General features: G+C 42.1%; 1 protein-coding gene across 1 annotated transcript in view; it reads left to right on the top strand.

Moving 5' to 3' along the window:
• The first annotated feature begins 973 nt into the window (after positions 1 to 973).
• LOC110523378 (bcl-2-like protein 13) overlaps positions 974 to 18,188 on the top strand; it is a 43,774-nt gene continuing 26,559 nt past the window's right edge. The window contains exons 1-2 of the mRNA XM_021602042.2: positions 974 to 1,192; positions 1,795 to 1,971. Of these exons, the coding sequence (XP_021457717.1) occupies positions 1,857 to 1,971 (115 nt within the window). The 5' untranslated portion in view covers positions 974 to 1,192; positions 1,795 to 1,856. The remainder of the gene's footprint in view (positions 1,193 to 1,794; positions 1,972 to 18,188) is intronic.

Below are 18,188 nucleotides of genomic sequence, written 5' to 3'. Positions count from 1 at the left end.
ATATTGTATTCTAGTCTATGCTAATCCTATATTTAATTCCGCTGTACACACCTTTTCTATTGGTATACTGTCCATAATGTCTATACACACCATCATAGACATTTACATTGAGTGTGCAAAACATCCATGACATAGTCTGACCAGGTGAATCCAGTTGAAAGCTATGATCCCTTATTGATGTCACTTGTAAAATCCACTTCAATCAGTGTAGGTGAAGGGGTGGAGACAAGTTAAATAATGATTTTTAAACCATTACACAATTGAAACATGGATTGTGTCATTCAGAGGGTGAATGGGCAAGGCAAAAATATTTACGTGCATTTGAACGTGGTATGGTAGTAGGTTTGTGTCAAGAACATAGATTTTGATTTGATTTCTGGAAGATAAAAAAACGTCTTCATCATTCACAATCAATCCTTTCTATAGTTCAGATTAAATCATTTGATATGATGAACCAATAACAAAGAGAGAAATGCGGAGAAAAAGGTAAAGCAATTTTACCAGTTGTTTTTACATTGTCATTATGAAGACACCTATTGGATAAATGGGTCAACTCCTCTCTTGCTGCGAAAAAAATGTTGGGCTAGTTTTCAGGCCTTGTTGTCTGTTTTGATTGGTCCCAAAAATAGCAGACCTGGCAACCTTGGTTACAACTCTCTTTTTGGTCTGCGTGGAATCATTTTATTTAATGTTTTAATTTTTCTTTCTGTTAAGTACAATATTCATATCAACTGTATTGGAGTTTTTTTTCCTATTAAGAAATTTGCACATTTTGCACATTTAATTTGAGGATAATTTGATGATTACAGGGTGGATAATCAAAATACATGATATTACACCTTTTAATTTTTTACATATTATAAATACAACAAACATATGAGTATTTTGTTATATACCACGAGTGTGTTTATGCAATGAATACATTAATCAGCTAACTTAAATAAATGAAAACGCCCTTTGAACTCTCCACAAACTGAGGCGTATGTTATAGTCATGATGGCTACCCAGCCCCTAAATTAGAGACGTGAGAGGCAAGTTTTTGTTGGAAAGGACCGATATAAAAAAAACTTCGACACACCCCGTTGACGTCCATAACTGTTTTGCCACTGATGGTACTGGTGTGTGGAACGTGTTTCAAGTTTTGTTGCTCAACACGTGCATTTGTCAGGACTGCATTTGTCTCTGGAAACGGGTACGTCGTGTGTCATAGTCTAAGATAATGGCTTAACGATAATAAACTTTCTCTTCAATTGTAGTGCCATATTGATCTTTGACGGACCCTGCTTTTTTAAGGTTAGCCTACACTGAGTGTACTAACACTGTAGTGAGTAGTACACTAGCTAAAGGTCGCTGAATTTGCGATTATCGCGGGTATCGAACAGTACTCAAATGTTGACTTATTACTGTGACAACTTGATGGTTCATGCCCAATATGTGTTGTGTAGCTATCATATCACTCATGCAAACAATTGCCTTAAGAGTTTGTAGTTGCAGTGCATCATTGCAGTTGCACCACGATATGAATGGTATGATGAGATAGTGGCCAGGCTGTGCTGTTAATGAAGAGATGTTGAGTTGTTGGTGCCTCAGGCTTAGTCTCTGCTGCCGGTGTCATCCCCATACATGCAATCCAAAAAACAGTTTTGACCATGTGTTTTTGTGCCTCATGACAGGACGAAATGTGCACAATGCTTTATTTGTTCATTTCCTACTTTGTTTCTGACCTTACACCCATATATGCTCTTACTAGATACCTTGACTGTAATAACCAGTGTGCTTTTTTTCTACTTTCAGAAGTTTGATATTTTTCCACATTTGACTGTATGTGTCTGAGAGTCTGACCCTGCATATCTTCAATGGCTGCCTTGTGCTCCTCTGTCCCTGAGGGTTTCCACTATGAGACTAAGTACATTGTCCTCAACTACCTGGGCCTCCTGCCCCCCTCCCAGCTACTGTCCACTGCTGGCGGAGGTAAGTGACACTCCCACCAAATTAGGATGGGGAAGATACTGGAGATAGGAGGGACTGGCTGCTTCCCGTTCCCAATTCTCCGCCATTAGCACACTCTCCATGTATTTAAAATTGGTGTAAGCGTTTTTGTTTAAACCAATGCGAGAGCATGTACGAGTGCACACTTCGAGTAAATAATTGGGGTGCAGACACGTCTATACAGATTGCCTGCCAGTGCCCATCCCCCTTTTCATTGGCTCTCATTAGAAATATGTAATTGCTGTCTTGGTTTCTGGCTTGAAAACCTGCCTAGTAGCTTTAGTACAGAGGCTGTCCTGTATTCTGTCTGGGTTGAGCAAGTGGACTGTTAGTCTTTTCTTGTCCTAATTCTGGGGGCTCACACAAACATGGTCAGCACGCATGTGTCAATCAAAGCTTCCTGGAGTCCTACCATGCCTTTACAGAATGGATGGGCAGCTTGGGCTGGCACCACTTCCAAGCATGTTGGTATCGCTACCCTAGTTATATAGAAACAGAACAGAATCCAGTAATGTTGACAGTAGAGTTGGGCGATATTACAATGGTATCATCTATCAACGATGATTGGCAACATGCAGTAAAGAATGGAGTAGGGCAGCACACAAGGGACATTCAGAGTAATCTGCCTATTCCTATTTGATATATAGCCTATTTCAATAATTGGACTCGGTTCTATAGGTCTACAGAACGTAGGAGAGGAATGTAGGCTAGACAGAGTGGAGAATTCCACCAAAGCAGTGCAAAAGGTCCAGTCAGAAAATATAATCTCGCTGTCTTTCTCTTGCTCCGTTGGTTGCATGGGCCTTATAGCCTAAACCTATTTGTTTTTATAATGGACACTCCTTAACTATATTCTGTTTAGCTGTTTTCAAAAACCTAGGCAATATTCCCTTCTCCATTCAATATGACTTGGGGCTAGGCTACGCTTTCATCGATTTATGCGTGCATGTTTTTTCTCCCGATCAAACAATGAATGCATTGAACAGAGTTCCATCTAAAAAAGATGTTTGAATAGCCTAAAAACGTAATAGGGCCAGGGTACTAATAATGAGAACAAACCATATCAATATAGAAAAATCAAATGACAAGTTTAAGCATATTAAGAAATAAATTATATGTGAGGGGCAGGAAAATCCATCCATGTGAGTTTGAAAACCAAATGGCCAATAACCTATCCTCTTACTAGGCCTAATATAAAAGCTTTACGTTATATAAACAGAAGCCTATTTCCCAAATAGCCTAAGAAGGCACTGTTGCCCATTTCAAAAAGAACAAGAATGAAAGTGTGAGTCTTATAGGCTGGTCTCAATCACAGCTTTATTAGAGATGATAAACAATAGCCTATTAAGAGGGGAGGATGAGGTAAAGCAATTATTATCCAGTTCTGAAGATGTTAGACTTCGCTTCTATCCAGGTTATAAAATCATGGGCTAACTCACTACAGTAAGGCATGTTCCTCGTCAGTTGACTGTCGATTTTCTCCTTGTGAGCGAGGCACACGCATACCTGTTCCATGCTGGATCTCCACCAGAAAATAGTTTTAGAAAATATTTGCCAGCACTTAGCTTCTGCCCAGGCGTTCAACAACTTTTAAAAAATGTATTTCACTTTTATTTAACCAGGTAGGCCAGTTGAGAGCAAGTTCTCATTTACAACTGCGACCTGACAAAGCAAAGCAGTGCGACACAAACAACAGTTACACATGGGATAAACAAACGTACAGTCAATAACACAATAGGGAAAATCTCTATACAGTTGAAGTCGGAAGTTTACATACACCTTAGCCAAATACATTTAAACTCAGTTTTTCCCAATTCCTGACATTTAATCCTAGTAAAAATTCCCTGTCTTTGGTCAGTTATGATCGTCACTTTATTTTAAGAAATGTGAAATGTCACAATAATAGGAGTGATTTATTTCAGCTGTCTCATCACATTCCCAGTTGGTCAGAAGTTTACATGCTACCAAATACTAATCGAGTGTATTGCCTTTACATTGTTTAACTTGGGTCAAATGTTACGGGTAGCCTTCCACAAGCTTCCCACAATAATTTGGGTGAATTTTGGCCCATTCCTCCTGACAGGGCTGGTGTAACTGAGTCAGGTTCAGGCCTCCTTGCTAACACATTCTTTTTCAGTTCTGCCCAAAAATGTTCTATAGGATTGAGGTCATGGCATTGTAATTGCCACTCCAATACCTTGACTTTGTTGTTCTTTAGCCATTTTGCTACAATTTTGGAAGTATGCTTGGAGTCATTGTCCATTTGGAAGACCCATTTGCGAGCAAGCTTTAACTTCCTGACTGATGTCTTGAGATGTTGCTTCAATATATACACAATTTTCCATCCTCATGATGCCATCTATTTTGTGAAGTGCACCAGTCCCTCCTGTAGCAAAGCACCCCCACAACATGCTGCCACCCCCGTGCTTCACGGTTGGCATGGTGTTCTTCGGCTTGCAAGCATCCCCCTTTTTCCTCCAAACATAACAATGGTCATTATGGCCAAACAGTTCTATTTTTGTTTTATTAGACCAGAGGACATTTCTCCAAAAAGTACGATCTTTGTCCCCATGTGCAGTTGCAAACCGTAGTCTGGCTTTTTTATGGTGGTTTTGGAGCAGTGGCTTCCTCCTTGCTGAGCAGCCTTTCAGGTTATGCCAATATAGATCTCGTTTTACTGTGGATATAGATACTTTTGTACCGGTTTCCTCCAGCATCTTCACCAGGTCCTTTGCTGTTGTTCTGGGATTGATTTGCCCTTTTTGCACCAAAGTACATTCATCTCTAGGAGACAGAATGTGTCTCCTTCCTGAGCGGTATGACGGCCGTGTAGGTTTATTCTTGCGTACTATTGTTTGTACAGATGAACGTGGTACCTTCAGGCGTTTGGAAATTGCTCCCAAGGATGAACCAGACTTGTGGAGGTCTACGATTTCTTTTCTGAGGTCTTGGCTGATTTCTTTTGATTTTCCCATGATGTCAAGCAAAGAGGCACTTGGTTTGAAGGTAGGCCTTGAAATACATCCACAGGTACACCTCCAATTGACTCAAATTACGTCAATTAGCCTATCAGAAGCTTCTAAAACCATGACATAATTTTACAAGCTGCTTAAAGGCACAGTCAACTTAGTGTATGTAAACTTCTGACCCACTGGAATTGTGATAGTGAATAAGTGAAATGATCTGCCTGTAAACAATTGTTGGAAAAATGACTTGTGTCATGCACAAAGTAGATGTCCTAACCGACTTGCCAAAACTATAGTTTGTTAACAAGAAATTTGTGGAGCGGTTGAAAAACGAGTTTTAATGACTCCAACCTAAGTGTATGTCAATGTCTGACTTCAACTGTATAAGACTCCAGCTTCAGTGGTTTTTGCAATTCGTTCCAGTTGTTGGCAGCAGAGAACTGGAAGGAAATGCGGCCAAAGCAGGAGTTGGCTTTGGGGATGACCAGTGAAATATACCTGCTGTAACACGTGCTATGGGTTGGTGCTGCTATGGTGACCAGTGAGCTAAGGTGGGGCTTTACCTAGCAAAGACTTGTAGATGACCTGGCGCCAGTGGGTTTGGGGATGAAAATGAAGCGAGGGCCAGCAAACAAGAGCATACAGGTCGCAGTGGTGGGTAGTATATGGGGCATTGGTGACAACTGATGGCACTGTGATAGACTGCATCCAGTTTGCCGAGTAGTGTTGGAGGCTATTTTGTAAATGACATCGCTGAAGTCAAGGATCGGTATGTTTGGCAGCATGAGTGAAGGATGCTTTCTTGCAAAATAGGAAGCCAATTTCTAGATTTCATTTTGGATTGGAGATGCTTAATGTGAGTCTGGAAGGAGAGTTTCCAGTCTAACCAGACACATAGTTATTTGTAGTTGTCCACATATTCTAAGTCAGAACCATCCAGAGTAGTGATGCTAGGTGGGTGTGTGCGGGCAGCGATCGGTTGAGGAGCATGCGTTTAGTTTTACTTGCATTTAAGAGCAGTTGGAGGCCACGGAAGGAGTGTTGTATGGCATTTAAGCTAGTCTGGATGTTTGTTTAGTGTCTAAAGAAGGGCCAGAGATATACAGAATGTTGTCATCTGCGTAGAGGTGGATCAGAGAATCACCAGCAGCAAGAGCAACATCATTGATGTATACAGAGACAAGAGTCGGCCAGAGAGTTGAACCCTGTGGCACCCCCGTAGACTGCCAGAGTTCCGGACAACTAGCCCTCCGATTTTACACACTGAACTCTGTCTGAGAAGTAGTTGGTGAACCAGGCGAGGCAGTTGTTTGAGAAACCAAGGCTTTTGAGTCTTCTGATAAGAATGCGGTGATTGACAGTGTCAAAGTCTTGGCCAGGTTGATGAAAACGCTTGCACAGTATTGTCTTTTTATTGATGGCGGTTATGCTGTCGTTTAGGACCTTGAGCGTGGCTGAGGTGCACCCATGACAAGCTTGGAAACCAGATTGCATAGCGGAGAAGGTATGGTGGGATTCAAAGTGGTTGGTGATCTTTGTTAACTTGGCTTTTGAAGACTTTAGAAAGGCAGGGTAGGATAGAAATCAGTCTGTAACAGTTTGGGTCTGGAGTGTCTCCCCCTTTTGAAGAGGGGGATGACCGTGGCAGCTTTCCAATCTTTGGGGATCTCTGATGATACGAGCGGTTAAACAGACTAGTACTAGGGGTTGCAACAATTTCGGCACATCATTTTAGAAAGTGAGGGTCCAGATTGTCTAGTCCGGCTGATTTGTAGGGGTCCAGATTTTGCAGCTCTTTCAGAACATCAGCTATCTGGTTTTGCGTGAAGGAGAAATGGGGAGGCTTGGGCAAGTTGCTGTGGGGGTTCAGAGCTGTTGACTGGGGTAGGGGTAGCCAGGTGGAAAGCAATGCCAGCCGTAGAAAAATGCTTATTGAAATTCTCAATTATCGTAAATTTATTGGTGGTGACAGTGTTTCCTAGCATCAGTGCAGTGGGCAGCTGGGAGGAGGTGCTTTTCTCTGACTTTCTGGTGTCCCAGAACTTTTGGTAGTTTGTTACAGGATGCAAATTTCTGTTTAGAAAAGCTTACCTTTGCTTTCCTAACTGCCTGTGTATATTGGTTCCTAACTTCCTATAAAAGTTGCATATCGCGGGGGGCTATCCGATGCTAATGCAGTACGCCACAGGATGTTTTTGTGCTGGTCAAGGGTAGTCAAGTATAGTGAACCAAGGGCTGTATCTGTTCTTAGTAGTACATTTTTTGAATAGGGCATGCTTATTTAAGATTGTGAGGAAAGCACTTTTAAAGAATAACCAGGCACCCTCTACTGACGGAATGAGGTCAATATCCTTCCAGGATACCCGGGCCAGGTTGATTAGAAAGGCCTGCTCTCTGACGTGTTTTAGGGAGCTTTTGACAGTGATGAGGGGTGGTTGTTTTACCGCGGACCCGTTATGGACACGGGCAATGAGGCAGTGACCGCTGAGATCCTGGTTGAAGACAGCAGAGGTGTATTTAGAGGGCAGGTTGGTCAGGATGATATCTATGAGGGTGCCTGTATTTACGGATTTAGGATTGTACCTTGTAGATGCCCTCAATCTCACAAATCATCAAGGAACCTATCTTAGATTGTAGGATGGCCGGGGTGTTCAGCATATCCCAGCTTAGGTCCCCTAACAGTGCAAACTCTGAAGATAAATTGTGGGCAATTAATTCACATATGGTGTCCGGGGCAGAAGGTGGTCTATAGCAAGCGGCAACGGTGAGACATGTTTCTGGAAAGGTGGAATTTTAAAAGTAGAAACTCAAAGTTTCTACTACAGAAGTCAACAAATGATAGCGCCTAGGGAATAGGAGTGGAACTTGAGGCTACAGGGCCTGGGTTAACCTCTACATCAACGGAAGAGTAGGATAAGGGTACGGCTAAAGGCTATAAGAACTGGTCGTCTAGTGTGTGGGGGACAGAGAATAAAAGAGCAGATTCGACATCAACTTTCGTCATGATTCGTCCAGTTGTTGCATGCAGTTTCACGCTATAGCACAACTTTGGTTTTAGCAGTTTTTGTATATTACAATTTTTATTCCCAAAATGCTTTTAGGGGGTTGGCCAATAATACAATGTTTTATGAGAATATAACCATGATAGGACAGAGGTTGACATCGTCCAACCCTAGTTGACAGTCACTGGCGTTAGGGTGAGAAATGGTTTGATCTACTAAATGGAACCATTACAACCTCCTCCATTAACTAGCCTGAACTGCTCTAAATACGGATGGTGTGATAGCCCATGCAGGAGCGGTAGTCTGGGGTTCTCTGATGTCTGCCATGTACCACGTGATTGCCATGGTTAAAGAACGAGTCTGACTGTTCCCTATGAAAGGCAAATACCTTTTTTCTCTGACAGGAGGAGCTGGACCTCCGTATTTCCTCTTGTCTGTTTTGTCAGAGGGGGTGGGTAATGTAGAGAAGAGTGCCTGATCCCTGCTTTCCGCTCGGCCCACTCCTTGTTCTGACAGCCGGTTGCGTGCAATCTCCGTAGCATTACTCACACGCCACCGGTCAAGAGAAAAGAGAGGCGCAGGCCGGACTGCTGAACCAGCACCTAGCCTGGCTGGCAAAACCAACAGGGAGCCTCATTGCTTCTCACTGAGTGAGTTTGAGCGGCCAGCTGAGGGTTTAAGGGTGAATGAGACGCTTGATGTGTGGAAATTGGCTGATATACTAGGCATTAGACAGCATTACCTGGATAAAGAGTCCTGCCTCCCTTTGACCCATCCCTTTCCTATAAATAAGTACAGTATTTATTGAGTACTGCTAGTTGATCAGTTATATTTAATTCTTGATAATGGACTTGAGCAATCCATTCTTACTTTATCTAAGGAGAATTTACGCTATGCCCTTGTTTCTGTGTTCTTTTCATATGTGTTGGCAGATGCCTTGTTTTAGCTGTGCTGCTTGCTTCCAAACCAATGAGAGCAGGAGGAGGCTAGCCTTGGGCCCAGTCATATAGCTGGCATGTTAACAGCATAGTGGAGTTGACCAAATCCGCTTCAGAAGCAGCGTGAACTGACCGAGCATCATCCACAGCGGCCCAATGAAATCTCTCTGCATCACACTCGCCCCCTCCCACGGTCCTTTCTGGCTGAGTGGATGCATTGTTTGTTTCCTAACCAGTGAGCGGGCTGAAGAGATGTGGAGGAGAACCGGGAGGGAGGGATGTGTGTGCCCTGTCATGTGGGTCTCTGCCTGCCTCCAGCAACATGCAATGGATGTTGTGAATAATTCACCAGTGTGTGTGTCTGTGTGTGAATGAGTGGTGTGCATCTGGGCCTGTAAGCCCGTAATGAGAGCAGAGCGTGTATTGCTAGAGAAGGTGAGGGAGGAGAGAGCAGCTTGAAAAGGGTGTGTGTACATTCACCTACATGTTCTGATATGTACATCTCAGTGCTGTTTGTCCGCTATGGCCTATAGCTTGTTTGGTAATTGGTGTATATTTAATATCCACACCTGAGGGGCCTACACTTAACAGAGGAAGTGTGTTGCTGCTACTTGTAAGTGTGACTGTCAAAAAGTGATGAGCATTGAACAATGGTTTAACTTTGCTCTGTAGATTGGTGTCCATAGTCTCCATACAGTACAGTTTTTATTTTTTTGGTACCTTTTAACCTAACCTCCCTGTAAACCATTACATAGGCCTACAGTATGTGTATGTTTGTGGCCTGCAGTTATTACACCATACAGTCAGTAAGAGGTTTTGCGCACAACTAATGTTTGCACTGTGTATCTGGCTGACTGAACCATATCACAACTTGTTACAGGAATTATATTCCTCTGTTTTAATACCCAATTAAAATTAAACACACTGTCAATTCCTAAGAATTTGTAAGACTCTTATTTGTATAAAATGGACAGAGACCAGTCTCAAATATCAATCAGCTGCGTTTATTCTCGAGAGTACTGAACATGATAGTTTACCACAGGTTATAAACTGAAGATGACGTCATTAGTGTTCGTAATACCCCGTCTCATCTACGCTCCAGTACAATGGCTGTATGGTTCTCAAGACTTAGATACTTTATGACCAGAGCCAAGGTCTGCCTGTGTAGATAAGCATTCTAGCCAGTCTAGCGATTTTAAGTTCATTCATTTCTACCAAGGAACAGACAGTCATTGTTCTAATTCTTGATTATATTTACACACATTATATTCAGTACTAGGGTTTAAAGAAAATTCATACATCTATACATTAACATAATCGTTTTCTGATTAGTCAGTCCTGATTTAAAATGTATACATAATTAGTCATTATTGATAAAAATCCCTTAACACAACTAAATAATGGCAAAGAAGAATATTTGATTTTGAATAGATTACTTCAGGAGCATTAAGCCCTACATTAGTGGCTTGCGAAAGTATTCACCCCACTTGGCATTTTTACTATTTTGTTGCCTTACAACCTGGAATTAAAATAGATTTTTGGATTTTGATTTACACAACATGCCTACCACTTTGAAGATGCAAAATATGTTTTATTGTGAAACAAACTAGAAATAAGACAAACTGAACTTAACTATTCACCCCCAAGTCAATACTTTCTAGAGCCACCTTTTTTTTTTAGCAATTACAGCTTCAAGTCTCTTGAGTTAGGTCTCTATAAGCTTGGCACATGTAGCCACTAGGATTGTTGCCCATTCTTCAAGGCAAAACTGCTCCTTCAAGTTGGCTTGGTTCTGCTGGTGTACAGCAATCTAAGTCGTACCACAATTGGATTGGTATCCACTTAAACCACTCACGTTTTGCTTTAGCAGTATGCTTTAGGTCATTGTCCTGCTGGAAGGTGAACCTCCGTCTCAGTCTCAAATCTTTGGAAGACAGACAGGTTAACCTGTATTTAGCGCCATCCATCATGCTTTCAATTCTGACCAGTTTCCCAGTCCCTGCCAATGAAAAACATCCCCACAGCATGATGCTGCCACCACTATGCTTCACTGTGGGGATGCTGTTCCCGGGGTGATGAAAGGTGTTGGGTTTGCGCCTGACATAGTGTTTTCCTTGATGGCCAAAAAGCTCAATTGTAGTTTTATCTGATCCAAGTACCTTCTTCCATATGTTTGGGGAGTCACCCACATGCCTTTTGGCGAACACCAAATGTGCTTATTTTTTTCCTTTAAGCAATGGCTTTTTTCTGGCCACTCTTCCGTAAAGCCTAGCTCTGTGGCGAGTACGGCTTAAAGTGGTCCTGTGGACAGATACTCCGATCTCCACTGTGGAGCTTTGCAGCTCCTTCAGGGTTATCTTTGGTCTCTTTGTTGCCTCTCTGATTAATGCCCTCCTTGCCTGGTCTGTGAGTTTTGGTGGGTGGCCCTCTCTTGGCAGGTTTGTTGTGGTGCTGTGTTCTTTCCATTGTTTTAAATAATGGATTTAATGGTGCTCTGTGGGATGTTCGAAGCTCCATTGTCATCTTGGTGGTGCCCCTTGCTTACTGACGTTGCAGGCTCTGGGGCCTTGCAGAATGTGTGTGTGTGTGTGTGTGTGTACAGTTAGTTGGAAGTTTACATACACCTTAGCAAAATAAAATCAGTTTTTAACAATTCCTAACATTTAATCCTAGTAAAGATTCCCTGTCTTAGGTCAGTTAGGATCACCACTTTATTTGAAGAATGTGAAATGTCAGAATAATAGTAGGGTGATTTATTTCAGCTTTTATTTCTTTCATCACTTTCCCAGTGGGTCAGAAGTTTACATGCACTCAATTAGTATTTGGTAGCATTGCCTTTTTCAATTGTTTAACTTGGGTCAACTGTTTCGGGTGGCCTTCCACAAGCTTCCCACAATAAGTTGGGTGAATTTTGGCCCATTCCTCCTGATAGAGCTGGTGTAACTGAGTCAGGTTTGTAGGCCTTCTTGCTCACGCACGCTTTTTCATTTCTTCCCACAAATGTTCTAGCGGATTGAGGTCAGGTCTTTGTGATGGCCACTCCAATTCCTTGACGTTGTGGTTCTTAAGGCATTTAGCCACAACTTTGGAAGTATGCTTGGTGTCATTGTCCATTTGGAAGACCCATTTGGGACCAAGCTTTAACTGATGTCTTGAGATGTTGCCTCAATATATACAAAATTTTAATTCCTCATGATGCCATCTATTTTGTGAAGTGCACCAGTCCCTCCTGCAGCAAAGCACCTCACAACATGATGCTGCCACCCCTGTGCTTCACGGTTGGGATGGTGTTCTTTGGCTTGCAAGCCTCTCCCTTTTTCCTCTGAACATAATGGTCATTATGGCCAAACAATTCTATTTTTGGTTCATCAGACCAGAGGACATTTCACCAAAAAGTAAACATTTTGTCCCCATGTGCAGGTGCAAACTATAGTCAGGCCCAATCTTGCAACCTTACAGTTAACTAGTCCAACGCTATAACCACCTGCCACTTGTTGCACTCCACATGGAGACTGCCTGTTACGCGAATGCAGTAAGCCAAGGTAAGTTGCTAGCTAGCATTAAACTTATCTTACAAAAAACATTCACTAGATAACTACACATGGTTGATATTACTAGTTTATCTAGCGTGTCCTGCGTTGCATATAATCTGACTGAGCATACAAGTATCTGACTGAGCGGTGGTAGGCAGCAGCAGGCTCGTAAGCATTCATTCAAACAGCACATTAGTGCGTTTTGCCAGCAGCTCTTTGCAATGCAAGCATTGAGCAGTTTATGACTTCAAGCATATCAACTCCCGAGATTAGGCTGGTGTAACCGATGTGAAATGGCTGGCTAGTTAGCGGGGTGCGCGCTAATAGCATTTCAATCATTGACGTCACTCGCTCTGAGACTTGGAGTTGTTCCCCTTGCTCTGCAAGGTCCACGGCTTTTGTGGAGTGATAGGTAACGATGCTTCGAGGGTGGCTGTTGTCGACGTGTTCCTGGTTCGAGCCCAGGTAGGGGCGAGGAGAGGGACGGAAGCTATACTGTTACACTGGCAATACTAAAGTGCCTATAAGAACATCCAATAGTCAAAGGTATATGAAATACAAATGGTATAGAGAGAAATAGTCCTATAATAACTACAACTTAAAACTTCTTACCTGGGAATATTGAAGACTCGTTAAAAGGAACCACCAGCTTTCACATGTTCTCATGTTCTGAGCAAGGAACTTAAACGTTAGCTTTTTTACATGGCACATATTGCACTTATACTTCTCCAACACTTAATACATGTTATTAGAAGGTTAGTAAAAATATCTCGCTACCATGGAAAGGACAACACCTGCCTATTTGTGCTACAAACACCCTGAATTAACTCTTTAGTCGTATCTCAGTTTACTTATTTGCTTGTGGCCCTGCCTACACCTAACTAGCTGTTTAAAAAAGAATGTAATTATTAAAAAAATAAAGTATTAAATGAACAAAGAAATATATTTTATTTGGAATGGCAAGCCAAACAAAATGAAACAGGCCTATTTATGAATTCGGAGGGCAGAAAATATTAAAGCATTAGACCTCTCACTAATGGCTTCAGTCATACAAAAGCTATACTTAAGTCCGAACTGGTTCACTAGCAGATTAGTAAGAATGGCTCAATCCGTGTTCACAAATGGCATTTTCCCCTTTCTTCAGATTACAACCTCTGTTTCGGGTTATTTGAAAATGAAATCCTCTCCACAATATTGCTATCGTTTAAAACAAGCAATAGAAAGTTGTTTGCAATTTCAGTTTAGTCCATCAGAAAAGACAGAATACATATTATGGTTTAAAAAGGGTTGCCCATTTTGGGGAATATTCAGAGGTGGAAATTAACGGGAATATATGGGAATTAACGGAAATATATGCAAAATCTAATTTACATGTTTTTTGCATGGGATATTTACCATATCATATGGAGACAGAAACATAAACCTTTTTACCTTATCATAAGTAGACATAATAGCAAATGATTAAATCCTTCCAATAGAAGAAACAATTGTTATGAATTGAACTTCAATTAAATGAGTTGACTCTTCTCATGGATGATTTCACTGAAAAACAAAACAAAGGGAATATTGAATGATCCCCAATGATCCACCGCATCTCCCAAAAACGTTTTCAACATACATCTACAAAATTATAGTCTAGAATCTCAAGCTTTGATTGTCTTCCTCTCAGGCTTCCATGTCTTCTCCCTGGACCTCCTCAATGTCCCCCTCTTGAACATCAGACTTTGAGGCCTCATCTTCACTGTCACTTTCCTTGAGGATGGCTCGTTGTCAAGCTCAAAAAGCCTCAAATTTGCCCAGATGGCCACCAATTTTTCAACCCTTATATTGGTCAGCCTGTTGCATGCTTTGGTATGTGTGTTCCTAAACAAGGACCAGTTGCGCTCAGAGGCGACTGATGTTGGTAGGATTTGGAGGATGGAGGCAACCAGGGAAAGAGCCTCAGATCCACGAAATCCCTTCCACCAGGTGGCTGATGAGATATGTTGGCACCACTGCCCTATTACATCTCCATTCCAAAGCCCTTGCTTGGAAGTGTACTTTGCCAGACTGCCAAGAACCTTGCCCTCATCCAGGCCAAGGTGGCGAGTCACAGTAGTGATGACACCATAGGCCTTGTTGATCTCTGCACCAGACAGGATGCTCTTGCCAGCATACTTGATGTCCAACATGTACGCTGTTCTATAAATGGAAGAAGTTTGAATTGGGTATAGTTTTCCCACAGAAAAAGGTTCACTTATAAGGAAATATTTTTGTATATATATTTTTAATGCATTTTGAGGAACATTCCCCAAATTCCCAGGCTTAACTTTCCATGGACAATTTTCTGAAAAATCCCGGAGATTTACCGCAAAGTTTACGACCCTTTGCAACCTTATGGTTAAACAATAAATGTTTTGTAAATTACAATAATCATAACTCAACCAGTCCTATTTATGTCACACATGCAGCAAACAAAAATATATGGAAATGTCTGCTCTGTCCAAAATGACAAGCAACTAATTGAAGCATTTCCGCAAAAATGTAAGAGGCAAGTGGAAGAAGTTAATGAACGTGCCTGTCGGCCCTGCATAAAAGGCCAAAACTGGTTAAAGAGAATCTGTGATGAATGAAACTGGTATACTTTCTTTTATTTAAGGACCAAAACATTGACAACTGTGCCATGGAGGATTCATATACACATACACACATGCATACTTGCATACCTACAGTGTATCCAGACCCCTTCACTTTTTCCACATTTAGTTACGTTACAGCCTTATTCTAGAATGGATAAAAAATCCTCAACTGGGGATCACGTGACCCTTGGACGAGATGGCCGCATGAACTAAGAGCTCCGCACAAGTAGTTTCCAATTCCTAATCTTACCTCCACTCCAAGTTCAAACTCATTTAGCTTTAGTAAGAAAAAGTCATGGCGGCTACAAAAGGCGACACTACAGGTGACATTTTTACCCGGACTCGAGTATTAGCGACGGAAAAGGCCTCCAAGAAGAAACTAGCTTCAGAAAAAACTAGCGCCATTAGCCAGGAGCAAGAGAACCCACTCCCCCATGAGGCACAATGAATGCCAACCTCGCACTCTGTCGAAGACATCCTTTCTGAGTTGAGATCCCAACGTACAGAACTAAACACTAAATTAGATGCCATCAACTCTCAGCTCAGTGCGATAGGGGGCACGGTGACAATCCTGGAAAACGCTTTGCCTGACATCAACAACAAGATGTCCAGGCGCCCCGCGTTTATGGTTGAGGCAGAGGGGTGAATCCTATCCATGGAAAACTTACTGACAGATGCCATGGAAACAATAGCATATGCTAAAAAGAAAATCGAGCATCTGGAAGAGAAAACAGAGGACCTGGAAAACAGGGGGCGAAGGAATAATTGTGTTCTATTCAATCTGGGCGAAAAAGAAGAGGGAAACATGCCACTGATCCGCTACCTGCAAGACAAACTTCCCGAGTGGCTCCACATGTCCACCGACAGGCCCATAGAACTCAAGAGAGCTCACCGAGCACTGAGGCCCCCACCAGCAGCCAGACAACCACCGCGCCCAATCACCATACGTTTCCTGAGATTCACCGACAAGGAACGAGTCCTACAGGCGGCGAAAAACAACACCATCACAGTGGGAAACGCCAAACTCGCTTTACACCAGGACCTGTCAGCTGGAATACGCCGAAAGCGCCGAGAATTTGACGAAGTGAAGAAATACTCCATTGACCGAGGCATCTTCAGGGGATTCAAATACCCAAACGAGCTCAGGATTCTTCACCAAGGAGCCTTGCGACACTTCAAAACTCCCAAAGAGTCAAAACGTTTTTTGAAAGACAATCCTGGCCAATGAGAAACAGACCAATGACTTAATGCCATTACTAAAGGAGGTAAGACGACATATAGCCGATATCCAGAGACCCACCCCCTAAAGGTCATTATAGCCGTCCAATTTATATTTATTTTCCTTTAACTGAGAGGGATGGACTGTATAGCCTAACCTAGGCCTACTAATGTTTCAGCCTACTTTTATTTCCCTGTTTTTTTTGTTGTTGCTATTATTACTTGGGGTTCCCTATGTCCCTCGGGAGGTATATGTAGGCTTGGCTATTGATTTTATTTATCTCCCCTCTTTTACTGGTGGTCTGGACGAGGGCAACTATGTTATTTACTCAATGCAGGGTGGAGAGGATGAGGCATTTCTTTGGTGGGGAGAGGGAGACGTTGTGCGTTGCTAACTGTTCCCGGTTTTTGTTTTATTCGGAACACAGAATTGAGACTGAGCGGGGGGGTAATAGATCCAACGGGATGTGTCGAGTTGTTTGGGAACTCGGCTGGGGTGTTCAGAGATTATTATTTTATGTACACCATTTATTTTCCTTTTTATGTGAACGCAGCTGTAATTACTATCCATTTTTACCCAGCGATGACTTGCACTAAAGTTCGATTACTGCTCGATGACGATGACTAGTACCTTGAATCTATTGACATGGAACTGCCATGGTCTAGGGCATGCAATAAAACGAAAAAAGATACTATGTGCTCTAAAAAAGGAAAAAGCAGACATCGCGCTATTACAAGAGACACACCTCTGTGATGCTGAACATGCCAAACTCCGCAGAGCTTGGGTGGGACAGGTGTATTTCTCATCTTTCAAATCAAACAGTAGAGACACAGCCATACTTATCCATAAATGTTCCATTCATAATTTACAAAAACATGTCTGATCCGGAGGGGAGATTTATTTTGATAACTGGGTCACAATATGGTCAACCAATTACTATATTAAACATATACGCCCCTAACACAGATGCTCCTGCCTTCATGTCAAAAATTATAACCCTGTTCAATGAGCATTGTGTCTCCTTTGGCGTGGTGGCCGGAGATTTTAATTGTACCCTTAACCCAACCCTAGACAAATCATCTCAAGTCCCCACCACAAATCCTAGATCTGCAAAGATGTTGAACTCTCTTACTAAAGAGATGGGACTGATAGATATCTGGAGAGAGACTAATAGCTCATCTATGGACTATACATACTACTCTAATGTCCATAACACCTACTCCCGTATAGATTACATTTTTATCCCAAAGAGTTAAATAAATTCAGCCACTTGTACAATCGGACCCATAGCACTTTCAGATCACGTCTTTGTCCGCCTCCGCTTTGACCTCGGCAAAAACATCCCGAGGTCAAAAGAGCTGGAAATTCAACACCTCCATGCTATCAAACAAAGCATTCCATACATTGGTAACTACATGGATAGACAACTACACACAAGACAATAAAGATTCTCCTGTTTCTCCGGCCACAATGTGGGACGCTGCTAAAGCCACACTAAGAAGTCATCTAATTGCATATGCTTCCTCTAAGAAAAAAGCAATGGAAGCACACAGGCTAGATCTTGAGAGGGAGCTGGAATGCTGTGAAAAAATACATAAACAATCACTAGACAGCACCTCCTGGAGTCATCTTAAAGCATCCAAAGCCAAACTGAATTTGGACTACACTCAGGAGATAAAAAAACGTTTTCTTTACTAAACAGAAATACCATGAGTATAGCAATAGGCCCAGTAGATTGCTTGCTTACCAATTAAAAAAGGAGCAGTCAGAGCGTATGATCATGGCTATCCGAACAGCAGAGGACGAGGTCACATATGACCCAAAAAATATCAATTTAACTTTTCATGATTTTTACTGCAAACTATATACCTCTGAGAGAAAACACACGGAGTCAGAACTCCACTCTTTCCTAGAGGGAATCTC

Source organism: Oncorhynchus mykiss, chromosome 1 (assembly GCF_013265735.2).
Source record: "Oncorhynchus mykiss isolate Arlee chromosome 1, USDA_OmykA_1.1, whole genome shotgun sequence".
Taxonomy (NCBI): Eukaryota; Metazoa; Chordata; class Actinopteri; order Salmoniformes; family Salmonidae; genus Oncorhynchus; species Oncorhynchus mykiss.
This window is presented reverse-complemented; position numbering and strand designations above follow the sequence as displayed.